This window comes from Panthera uncia (assembly GCF_023721935.1).
Source record: "Panthera uncia isolate 11264 chromosome A3 unlocalized genomic scaffold, Puncia_PCG_1.0 HiC_scaffold_11, whole genome shotgun sequence".
NCBI classification, from domain to species: domain Eukaryota; kingdom Metazoa; phylum Chordata; class Mammalia; order Carnivora; family Felidae; genus Panthera; species Panthera uncia.
This window is the reverse complement of record NW_026057578.1, coordinates 67,197,990-67,211,340: the sequence shown is the minus strand read 5'-3', so window position 1 is coordinate 67,211,340 and position 13,351 is coordinate 67,197,990. Positions and strand designations below refer to the sequence as shown.

At 34.6% G+C, this 13,351-nt stretch overlaps 1 protein-coding gene across 1 annotated transcript in view; it reads left to right on the top strand.

The window, feature by feature from the left end:
• LOC125936994 (neurexin-1-beta) overlaps positions 1 to 8,776 on the top strand; it is a 132,130-nt gene extending 123,354 nt beyond the window's left edge. Inside the window, exon 4 of the mRNA XM_049651463.1 lies at positions 6,800 to 8,776. Within this exon, the coding sequence (XP_049507420.1) occupies positions 6,800 to 7,107 (308 nt within the window). The 3' untranslated portion in view covers positions 7,108 to 8,776. The remainder of the gene's footprint in view (positions 1 to 6,799) is intronic.
• Positions 8,777 to 13,351: the final 4,575 nt, after the last annotated feature.

The following is a 13,351-nucleotide window of genomic DNA, read 5'->3' as shown; positions in this document are numbered from 1 at the left end:
ACACCCCAGGAGCCTACAATTTCAATTTTCTTTTCACAGTATTAATGAAACTGGGTACTGGAAAAGTCAAATCTTCCCCCATAAATCTGAAACCATTTTGAAGACTAGCCTAGAATTATAATAACTTCCACATCTATTAAAACACAGTACAGTGCTCTGTTCTAATGAGATCGTTTTAGGCAGCTCTTTTTCCTAGGTGGGGAGGAGAAAGAAATTTAAAATTGATTACTTTTAGTTTAATTTATGATAAAACCAGAAAGACTGGTCAAAGACTCTCAGTGAGAAAAAAATTTAATAAATGCATCTTGCCAGCAGTTTTTTAAAAGGATTATTGTAAGGCAGGTTATCTAACAATTCCAAGTAGCAGAATGATAAATGTTGAACATTGCAGAGTTTCATAATCCGTTATATACCCCTACTGATCTGAAATGTATAGCTCATATTCTGTTTTTTTTTTTTAACCATTGGTGTATTTTATTCTTTACTATTTCTTAAAATTGGCAATATCTTATAATTTTTTTTTTCTTAAAACTCAAAAGCTGATTTTTCATTGTCTTCAGCATATAATGAAACTGTTACTTCATCCTTGATGTGACAGGGTCATGGTTGATGACGTACCTATACACTAACAGTCTATATTGTAGAAATAAAACCAGCAATAAGAATTGCCTGGAAACTGCAATCTCACCCTACAAAGCTAAGTTTGGAAACAACATAAATATAATAAGATTACAGTGAAAGAACAGCTCATCCAAGTATACAAAATAGTTTCATAAAAATGACAATTTGAGTGATAAAAAGAGCATCTAATGGCATGGTTATTGCCTTAGTGTACTCATCAATGGAAATATAAGGTCCCACCACCCACCAAACTGTCATTTTATGTGACAGGAATTAGGACTGTAAGCATCATTTCTCGTGCAGGATCGTGAAAACATACATCAAGCGCAGTTTTATTTTTTAATAACAATATCTGATTGCTATTTTTCTAGTCTCAGAAAGAATAACCAAAGGATGCCAAACACTTTCCATTGCAAAGTGAAACCTCTTTGGAAAAATTGACTAATGTTCAAAAATTTACCTTCCAAAATGCATAGTTATTTTAGAACTTTAGTTGTGAATTATCCTGCTAAATAAACGTGGGCTTTATACTCCCCATTTGCATAAACTAAGGCTATGACTAGATACAAACAGTGGCAAACTGATAAATATAGGCCCCAGTGCAAAGCTTAATGACTTAATGTGCTCCTCACACATCCTCATCTGCATAACAAAAGTTTTTAAAATTGGTAATAAAATAGCATTTATAAATATATATATATACACATATATATGGCATATAATTGTATTGTGTAAACAAATTTAGAAGGCTGTATTATAAAGTAAAGCATTTCAATATGAAACACAAAGACTATGTTCTGATGAGACAATCATATTTAGACTTTTTGGGGGGGGCCAGTAAGGACTATTTTGTATTGTGGTTTGAAATTAGGAACTTGGCAATAAGTTTTGTTACTCATTGAACACCATGCTGGCCCACTGTGCTGTCTGAGGGCCACCTTCAAGGACAAGTGCTGAACTGGGAGAGAGATGCACAGAAGAGGTAGAGAGGGGGGAAGACGTAGAAGGAAGAACAGAGAGGAACGTGGAGTAGGTGGCAGAGACGCCAGAGGAGCTGGTAAGAAATGAGACCTGCCACAGTCTTCTCCGTTCTGTTCTCTGCTGTAGCTTAATATATCACTTAAACATGTTTGTTCCATGGTGTTTTTTAACTGGATCTAAATGAGTTCTTATTTGGGGGAAATGATGCTCTCTCACAGATGCACTGCCAAAGACTGTCAAAAATAAAGAAAGAACATACATCAGGACAATTTCTTTTCCTGTCCTCGTAGTTTAAAATAACTATCTCAGCAAAACTTAAGGATAAGTTAGAATTTTAAATAGTTTACTTTTTAATTTTTTATGAAAGCAACAAATGCATTTTTAATGTTTTTATATGACAAGGCACTGGAGTATGTCTTTTACATTTGCTGTGCATTTTCCATAATGAATTTTTATCTGATATGATAAATTGGCTTAGGGTGTGATGTGGAAATATGTTAATAACTGTCCTACTACATGAAAGACTATGCCTACATAAATAATCATGGTATCAATCAATGAAAAACAAGAAAATTCACAGAGCTAACATACAGGATTCCTTATTAATTAGGGCCAAAGAAGACTATGTAGAGACCCTCAGATCTTGCCAAATATTTGAAAGAGATAGAGAAGGAGAGAATTAAAGAACCAGTTTTCATCTGCCCTTTATGTTTTTTATTTATTTTTGAGAGAGAGAGAGAGACAGAGCGTGAGTGGGGAAGGGGAAGAGAGACAGGGAGACACAGAATTGGAAGCAGGTTCCAGGCTCGGAGCTGGCAGCACAGAGCCTGACATGGGGCTTGAACCCACAAACCATGAGATCATGACCCAAGCTGAAGTCAGGTGCTTAACCAACTGAGCCACCCAGGCACCCCTCGTCTGTCCATTATGATAACCCTGTTTACCTGTCCATGAGCCTCACGAATATTTTCATAGCCATTTAGTTGACAAGTAGCTTCTGTGAAAGAGGTTATAACCCTTTAGAAAGCTTTTTGTCCTTGCCCATGCAGTAAATGGCTTCTGCATCATTTAGGCAAAAATGCCAGCAGAAATCAAAAGCCTTCATATTGCCATTCAGGTGTGCATATGTGCTTTCCCCACAGGTAGTAGACCTTGTAATTTACGCTCCATTCCAGTTGATTCTGAGGGTAGATGATGATGGGCATGAATTACATGGGAGTAAAATAATCTATTGTTTCAGTGTTTGCATAAATTGTGTATAATTCACAATGCTTCTCTACTTTATGAATCACTGAAATAGGATATAAGTGGGCATAAACACTTAGGATATTTCATCTACTCTTTTTTTTTTTTTTTTTGCTTGCAACCTAGCCTCAAATCAAAGTATGTGTGCCACCACCGCAGTTGAAAGCTTAACTTGCATTTCCAGTCACACCAAAGGATACTCACATGCTTTGGCCTATTTAATACCCATCCCCAGTCCTGCTAACGTTTTCCACGGACCTTGGCCCCTTATGCTTCTGGTCCAGTTAGCTTCGTTTTCTTGTAAGTCAGTTACAGTTTACCTGTAAGCAGTACAAATTACTGCTAATTTGTACATATTCCATGCCTTTAGCTCCCTCCCCTACTCTCTTTTTTATAAGTGTTTTCAAAGTGTTCTTCTCTGCTTTTAAAATATTCTCATCACCTGGTGGGATAGAGAAAGGGAAATAGAGTAAAAGTACATTTTAGTTCGTTTGTTTGTTTTTTTTAGCACTGCTGAGAAAACACATATAGATTGTTTTATTTACTTAAAATGTCTTGATTTAATGTATTATGGAATGTAAAGCGAATACAAAATTCTCAAATGCAGGAAATAAAAGAATTGGTTATGGATTTTGCTGATTAAATTCCCTTTTTCTCATTGTCATAAAGGGTTAAGAGAGGACTGAGTTTCTCTTTGATATAAAATTGTAGTCAAATTATATAGGAAGGCATTTAGCCTTTTGAGCCATTTCTACTTTTCTCTACATTTAAATTAATATGAAATTTCCTCAGAGGTTTTCCAGTGATCATCAAAATAAACCATTAATAACAATAAGTGAAGCCACATTTATAATTCATAAGTGTATTTAAATTTCTCAGCCTTTTATTGTACATCTGGGAGAGATGTCTTTAGTGTATAAATAGTTCTGATATTAGCACAAAAGTTAAGAAAAATGTCACTTATCCTTCAGATTTGAAGCAAAAACAGAAAAAAATTACTAAATAATCAGTGAGACATGGAAGCAACTGCATATTCCAAACAGGCCTATAATAATATCAATGGTGGCTATTAATTTTTTAATGTGAATCAGGGAAAAAAAGGATAAAATGTTTTATCATTGGGTTTTAGCATTTTGGGTAGGTTATTTTTAAAAAACGATATTTAGAATCTTTATTTACATATGGGTTACAGAGATATTTTTAGGCCTGCATGTGACTTAGGCAACGTTTTGGCTGGAGTTGCAAAAAAAGGCAAGTATTTTCCCTAAATAGGAGGTGTTTATCGAATGCCTGTATGGCAGACTTGAAGCGTTTGAGGCTTTGCTTTGGTCTTTCTTTACATCTCATTCTTGTAACATCAATTGTTGATATCAACTTGTGGCTGCTGTGCTGCCTACACAGTTGTTGTGAACATAGATCAGAAATATTTGAGCAGTGGGGTGCCTGGGTGGCTCAGTCAGTTAAGAATCAGACTCTTGATTTTGGCTCAAGTCATTATCCTCAGGTTGTGAGATCAAGCCCCAAGTCAGACTCCGTGCTGTGCACGGAGTCTGCTTGGGATTCCTCTCTCCACCTTCCTCTGCCCCTCCCTCCCTCACTCTCTCTCTCTCTCAAAAAAAAAAAAAAAAAAAAAAAAAAAAAGTAAATTGGTAAATAAAATAAAATAATAAAGAAATATTTGAGCAGATAAAAATAAGATTACAATTCTTGGATAAGGTAGTCCATTTAGGATACCAAATCCTAACTAGAAAAAAATGAACATATACATTCTTAGTATAGAACATTTAAACCCTGCATTTCTTTAAAACTCTAAAGTCTTCCTAGCATGAACTATATGGTTAGGATTTTGTCTCCATTCTCCCTATTCTTTTCTGACAGACAAAGTGAGATAATTACGAAAATGTGTTTAAAATAAAAACACACCATCAGGTTGGGGGAAAAGATTTAGGTAACATTTAAATAAAATCCTTTCTTTAGCTCTTGAGACACCATGTTAAAAGAGTGATCCACAAATGAGCAAGTAAAAAGTTGTCATTTAGTGAAAGTTCGCAGCTGAGTTAATTGGCAGACTTTGGCAAAGATGACTGTATTTGAAAGAGAAAGTGCTGCCTCTGGTTTGTGAGGTAGTGACAGAGTTCCTGCAGTACATTCTATTCTTCTTGAGAGGAAATTAATTTCCTGTAATCAAATGCTGTGGATTATAGTCTTTGTCTGGTTCCACCTTGGCCACAGGAGCAACTCCAAGGCTTTTTATTCAGCAACATTACATGGGCTTTTGTAAAACAAGCAGTGACATATTCAGCATAGAAAGGTTTCACCTGATACATTTTACAGCTCCAGAACACAGCATATTGCTGCTTTGAGACCAAGAGCTGTTACTTTGTAAGTGACTATATTTGTAAGGCTTTGTCTGGGGAAGGAAAGGAAAGTGACAGCAAGAAACCCACATTTAGGCAGAAGAAACCTTGGTGATGTTCGGAAATGGAATTACAAAGCAGTACAGAGCTATGGCTGATAAATTACTCCCAGTATTAAATAGGAAATTTTGTAAAAATATTAAAAAATAGCTACTAAATGATGTTTAATAGTAGTATAATAAAAGCACAACTTTAGTGTTCTTGTTCAATTTCTATAAACACACAAACCATACACACACACACACACACACACACACCTATATATCTGATATATATACAACCTTGAGATTATTTTAATTCATGCTGCCTAATTTAGAAAAAATAATATTTTGAAAATTATAGCATTTTTAATCCACTACGTCTGAAAAGTAATCTTTTTTTTCTGTAAGACAAAAGAGAGGACACAGATTCAGAGAAAGAAAACATAAACCATAGAGGAAAATGACCTAGGGTCAGAGATAGGACAGATTTTTATCTCTGTACAGTTGCTTATCTTCTAAAAATTCTTTCAAAGAAGAAGTTTATTGTGTAGAGAAAAATAGGTGCCCCACCCCCATTTACAAATTAAATCCCAGGACTTTTTCTCTCCATTTATCCCCAATTTCGATGCCTAACTATGCCTTGGAGAAGATATTAATGCACCCTGTAATCCATTTCTTATACTCATGGAAGAGCTTTATTTATCCTTTGGAAAGACTGAATGAGATTTTTGCCAGTTGAAGAAAAATGTGCAAGCCAGTCTTTTATTTATTATCTATTAAGTACTGAAATTTGACTCATACCCAACCTAGATAGCCTATAAAACTGAGAAAAAAATATTTTCCTACTTCCCCCTCCCAAATTTAGTTTTGGTCATCACTCAACCACTGCTAATGAATGGTTGATACATATATACTTATGTGAATAAAACCTCCAACACAAAAGGATTTATTTTTATTTTAGTTTGTAAACTGTGACTAACATCACGGTTTTACAAGCAAGCAATTAGTCTATTCAAAATGCCTAGATTATCTTTTTGTTCAATACTGTATTCATTACTGTATGAGGCACTATGACTTCTAAAATAATACTAAATTTAGCTATAATAATTCAGATTCCAGAGCTAGCCCAAGTGTTCCATATGAACCTCAATTTGGTTGTTAAATTAATACCCTCTGATAGTATAAGGTAGTGTCATTATGATTGTATTTACCACGTTGGGTTTATAATTTTTCACCTAACACATCAACATGGCCCTTAAGAGCTACAGAAGCTTATTTGGGGCTGCACTTACAATATCATGTTAATAAAATTAATCTTTGATAAAGAAAAGATGGCAACAGATCTCTCCCCAAGCGCTTTGATTCCTAGTCCCTAGTCTCTAGTGAGCATGAGGCCTAGGGATTGCTACATTTAGCAGCAGCAGAATACCTTTCACTAAAGCCGTAGGTGTTACTCGTTTAGGCATGCAAATAGATGGTACATGTTAATATAGCTCTTGGGCATTCGGTGAACTCAGTAATCACACTACGTTGTTCTCACCTTCTTTCCTACAGCTAACCCAACCCGAGCAGGCGGGCGAGAGCCGTACCCAGGCTCAGCGGAAGTGATTCGGGAGTCCAGCAGCACCACAGGCATGGTGGTGGGGATCGTAGCTGCCGCCGCCCTGTGCATTCTCATTCTCCTCTATGCCATGTACAAGTACAGAAACCGGGATGAAGGCTCGTATCATGTGGACGAGAGTCGAAACTACATCAGTAACTCAGCACAGTCCAACGGGGCTGTTGTAAAGGAGAAACAACCCAGCAGTGCGAAAAGCGCCAACAAAAATAAGAAAAACAAGGATAAAGAGTATTACGTCTGATCCCAAGATCTTAAAAAAGACCCTTGTATAGAAATAGTCTTCATTTTATCTGAGACATAATATAAACTTATTTACTTTCCTTTTTACGAAGCACATACAAAAGAAGACAGGGAATGCAATCAGGAAGGAAAGACTGTTTTTAAAAAAGTAAAAACAAGTATCTCATGCTCTTGTTTCTCCAAAAAAGAAAGAAAAACAAAACAAAAACAAACAGGGGCCAATAAATTCCCTAACATCCACAGTGTTTTCATTTACTCTGCCTGTCTTTATGTTGCTGGAACATTTCTAAAAGACAGTGATGACCGCACGCATTCATAAAGCAAAGGAGTATTACAACATCAAGGCACAACACAAAAACAACGCAACACACAACACACACACACATACACACACACACACACACCAAAAAAAAAAAAAAAAAAAAAAGAAGCTACCTATGATCCTGGATTTAGCCAAAGTGCTAGCGCTTTCCTGAGAAGTCAGTTAGCCCGATTGCCAGAGAAGACGGTGTCATTTGGAATGACCCAAACTGCAAACCTTTGGGTTTACCCCCTGGCGCAGCTGGAACAGTGGTTGGAACTTGCATTTGAAACAAAGTGCTGGCTTTTTTGAAGACTCGTGTAGGAACACATTCAAAAAGCCCCTTTCTGGTTGTGAGAGAATAAAAAAGTATGGAGGCCTTATTTTCAACAATGTGAAATATAAGGCACATTTTCACACTAAAATTTCAAAACAAACAAAAAAACCCAAGAGGGCATAGATGCAATCATTGGGAAATTTTCATGCACGCTTAATATGTTATTACATATGTTTATATAAAATCCATCTCTGTGTGCTTTCTGGACTGTGATAAGTGACGTTTTATAGCCTGTTGTATAGAAAATGCAAAATATATCTCTGCTCTTCAGCCATTTTTGGTAAATTCAATGTTATAAGTGTTGCTAAGTATAGGGAGTTTTATGACATCGGAGCAACAATTATTTCAGGGTTTTTGTTTTTGTTTTTGTTTTTTGTTTTTTGCCACCATTATAAATTGCCACAATTACTTACTTTTTTTAAAAAAAATTACAATGTAGTGTTTATTCTAAGGAAGATATGTATGAATGTATATAAAAAGACTCAGCTTTTTTTTTCTAACATGTACAGCCTTCATTCTGTTGCAATTAAGTTTTAGTATTTGTATGAAAGGTGTGAATTAGAAGGTAAAATATATACATATGTATCTTATAATCTTCTTTTCTCCCCCAAATACTCACATTTTTCATATATTTTCACCATTTACAGTCACAAACACACACACACACACACACACACACATCCAGAGGAATCCATCAGATATGATGGAAAACCTGAACATATATATAACAGCAAATATTTACTGACAAATTGAAAAGCAGGAAGGAAGGAAGATAGTTGTGCCAAGGTATTAGTGACAAATGGGGTGATTTGCTTCATTGAGATCATGCTCCCAAGAAACCCTGGGAAGATTTTAGTCCCTAATGAAATGGAACCTTTTCTTACCAAATAGAATATCACTGGTGTATTGCTGCATGCATATGAAACATTATGTTGGGAGGTTACAGAAGCAAAATTGGTTAATCTACAGCTTAACCCTGGCTGCTGCAATTGAAAACTTTGTTTCCAATAAAATCATATATATATATATATATATATATATATATATATATATGTATATATATATATATATACGCACACACGCACACACACGCACACACACACACTCTGAACCTGATGTGCATGATAAATACTTTGGAAAGTAAACATTTTCTCAACTAAGAAAGTATTTTCAACAATTGTGTTAGTATCCATCTAAAAATATCATTCTCTGTTGATTATTGACCATATTTTAACTTTTCTGATTTTACATATATATCATTAAATATAGTTTTAGTTTAACACACATTAAGCGATAGAAAAGTATAGATGACACACTTGTTTTTGCATATTGTTTCAATGATGTTCATAGCAATAAATTATTAACATGAGCAGGTAATGCAAAGGAAATGCATTATTAGATTGGAAGGTGATGCCTCAGTAAAAATTGGTCGCATTACTTTAACATCTCCTAAAAGAATGATTTTAGATTTCATAAAAGAGAATACCTTTACCATGAGCTTTAATCAGCAAAGGCAAAAAATGCAAAACATCTTTTGCGATACTTCAGTTGATGAAAAAAGCCAAGAAGTGGCCTGGATTTCAGACATACAGCACCTTAGAAATATGTATAATTCATAGCAAATCACCACTATCTATGGTTGCCAAGTAATTGTGGTGTGTGAAAAGTCTAAAAGGCTTCTCATGACCCAGAAAGTGGAGGTTTAAAACTAAAATTTAGTATCCATAACTTGTGTTTCAGATTTTCTTCTTCTTTTTTTTTAATTTGCTCGCTTTAAGAATTCATGTCTTTTTTTTTTTCTCTAATTCAGTCTTACTCAGGGAAAGCCAGTGAAATAAGAAGGTAAATATGAAACCACTAATTTACATCTTGAGGTTTTAAAAAGAAATGGTTGCTTTTCCATTTGCTCTATTGAACTCAAACTAGTTTCCATCTGGAAAGATTCTAAAATATGATAGAAAATAAATAATGGTATTTATAAGAAGTATATCTATGAAGGATGTTGTTTGGAGTTGATCTCAATATTTCTTTCCAGCATAAATTTTAAAATTTCATGCAATGATCTAATATTGTCAGTAAAAATATTTCTAATGTTATTGGCCTACACAAAATCTAGCAATTTTTTTTCTTCTTTCTTTCTTTTTGAATGGAGAAAGAAAAGAGAGGAACATGAGCTAGAGAGAAAAAAAAGACATGAATAAGATCCCAAGTATCTTCATACCAAATGTATCAGGGTTCCATGAATAGTTGGCAGTTAACAGGATATCACACTACCTGGCATAAATTTGATTACATCTCTAGACTGTAACTTTTCTGATTGAGTATGCTTCTTTTTTATCCATGTAATGTGTTGCCTTTTTAAAACAAAAAACAAATACTACAATAATGTGTGAGGTGGTCAATCCCCAAAACATCAAAGAAAGGCCACATGACCCTACCCTTCTAGTGCTTTGTGTGATTGGGTATCTAAGGGTTTTGTTTTGTTTTTTCTGTTGCAAGGCCAATTTCTCCATTATTGGAAATGCTAAGCAAGTGGAATTTACTGTTTTGTTAATAAAATATTTCTTAATACAACTGTGGATTTATTGATTTCAAAAAAGTACATGCGGCACCATTTGGGGACCAAGTGGCCCAGTAAGGAAGACTGAATTTGAAAGGAAAACCTGTCCTTTAGACAACCAGGAGAAGAGTACCACCTCTATTTTTCTGGGTTTTGATATTCATTAAGCATGTCTACCCTCATACACTTAACGATACAGCCACTAAATGTACCTTTGTTTGTATTTGTCCGTCTTGCTCTACAGGAAACTGCAAACTCCTAGAAGCAGTTAAAAACAACAGGAAGATGCTGATTTCATACATAAGATTTTTCTCTATAAAAAGCAGTGTAATTTAAATAAATCTGTGATTAATTTCCAATACTATAATTTACTAGCTACAAGTTATCTAACTTCTCTGACTCACTTTTCTCAGTAAATTTAGGGCAATGATACCAACCCCATAGGGTAGTAAGGATAATAAGAACTAATGTGCCTTGCACAACTAAGTGCAAAGAAAAGGTGGCTACTTGTATACTATTATTTTCCATAATAATAAATTCAAGAAAACATGTTAAAAATGTTTGCTCAGGTTGTGCTATTTGAAAAATAAAAATGCAAAAAACAAGTGTGTAAAGGAATATACTTTTTCATTTCCCACATTTTTTTTTTTTTTTTGCGAAAGCAAAGTGACTGTAGAAATGAGATGACCTATCAGTTACTCTTTGTGAGTTTTAGTCCAAGAGTTGGAAATGGATTTAAAACTCTGCCCTTTGATAATGTGATAGAAACAAACGCAGTCTTTATCCCCATTTTTACAGTACAAGGTTTGAACATGAGTACTTAATCCATTTTATACCTACGTTGTTCTAGACATATATTTCTTTCTTATTTACTCATAACTTTTAAATATACTGGGGAAACAAACTATCTCTTCTTAATTTCTAAATTAAAGGCTGTGTAATGTAGCTTACCTTAAAAATTTATGAAATTTTAGGGGCACCTAGGTGTCTCGGTCAGTTAAGCATCTGACTCTTGGTTTTGGCTCAGGTCATGAACTCATGATTCATGAGTTCCAGCCCCACATTGGGCTCTGTGCTGACAGCTCAAGAGCCTGGAGCCTGCTTCAGATTCTATGTCTCCCTCTCTCTCTGCCCCTTCCCCTCTTACACTTTCTCTCTCTCTCAAAAATAAATAAACATTATATATATATTTTTTTAATTTATGAAATTTTAAAGATGACAGCTGTATAAAATTTATCAGTAGTAAACAGCTCAAGGATTCTTGACCTGTGAGACACAGATCTCCAGAGTCCAGTGATTAGGCACCAGGAGTTAGTAACCTCTAGCAATATTTATTAGTAAAATTTGACAGATAGATTTAGAGAAGTATTCTTCTGGGGAGAGAATCTAAGGTTCATCAAATCTTCAAAGGATTTCAAAATTCCCTAAAATGTTAAGAACCAAACACACATTGGAAATAGAAAAAACTTTTTTTTATAAAAATAACTGAAGATAAATGGTTCAGTGAGTATTAAGAAAGCATCAAAGAAATGTCATATACTTTTACAAGGTACATAAGCATTATCCTTCTCTACAACTTGTTTAGCTGTCTGGCTTTTATATAAATTAATTTTGTTTCGTTTTTATAAGTTCAATCTTCAAATATTTGTTGAGTACTAGTATATGTAAATCCATTCATCTCATATATCCAGTATTTTGAACATGATATTCATTTGAAGAACAACTTATCCAAAGATTGGAATACTTGATTAAATATTTTGAAGATACATTGTATACATCTACTATGCAGGAAGGCTCTATCCACCAAAAGCATTCATCCTGTGGAAGTCATCAGTACTGGAGAGTGGTAGATGGACTACAAAAAACAGCTCATTGACCTCAAAATTAAATTCATTGGATGGCCAGGAGGAAATAGTTCTTCATGAGGGTTATACAAAGAAGATGCGTTGACCACTTCTTCATAATTCCTCTTTTATCAAGAAGGCTGAGTGATTCTAGACCAACTATGATAAGTGCATCTTGTGCTTGTATAAATATTCTTGTCATTGAGTGCTCTTCCTCCAAACAAGACAATTCTTGGCGAGGAATATGGTTATTCAAGTGGTAGCATCCTATATTTCCTACCTGAATCCCATCTCTGTGCAAGATATGGTGATGGTTCTCAAGTGCCACTGATCAACTCTGCTTAAAAGTGCAAAATAACTCCCTGAAAAAACATAGAACATGGAACCACAGTATTGATCCTTTAGTAAAAATAGCAATAAATCAAAGAAAAGAAAGAGAAAGAAGAAAGGGAAAGAGAAATAAAAAGAAAAAAGAAAAGAAAAGAAAAAAGAGAAAGAAAAAGAAAGGAAGAAACGAAGAAAGTCTGGTTGAATACTTCTGGTCTGATAGTTAATGTTTAGAACAATGTACTTTTACACTTAAAGTAATGATCTGTCACAAGCACAGCATTTAGAGCAAAGTGTTTGGGGCCTGAAGCCTGGTGTGAAAGTCATTAACTGTGGGTCCTTTGGCCATCCCTCTATCAATCATATCAAGTTTATTCAGATGTAAAAGTGAGATAATGAAACAACTGGTAGTTAGAATTTTAAAATATAATGCATTCAAATTCTTTCCATAGTTAGCTTCAATACTTTACTAGAAGATAAAAAATAAAATAAACTTACAGTGTAATTTAGAAATATTTTGAGCAGCTGCTAAGAGACTAGGATTCATGTAAAATTATATGTTCAAAATTGAGACTATTTTAAAGGTTCAAGTTAATTGTTCTAATATAGATGGCATTTTACCGTGTCCCCAACAAAGCCTTATCCAGCCAGGAGTAAAGGAGTGATTGCTTCTTTTGCAAGGTAGTCTATTGTAGGGCAGTTGTGATTTACAATTTCTAGGTTCCTATAGCTCCCCCTTGGTGGTTCTATTTCTCTTTGTGCAAAATAGAACTCACTCCATCTTCCACATGACAGCCTTTCCAATATTGTTACTCTCCCTCCACCTTTGCATGGGTTTTCTCTTCTTCATTCTTAACATTCTGGTTTTACTTGGCC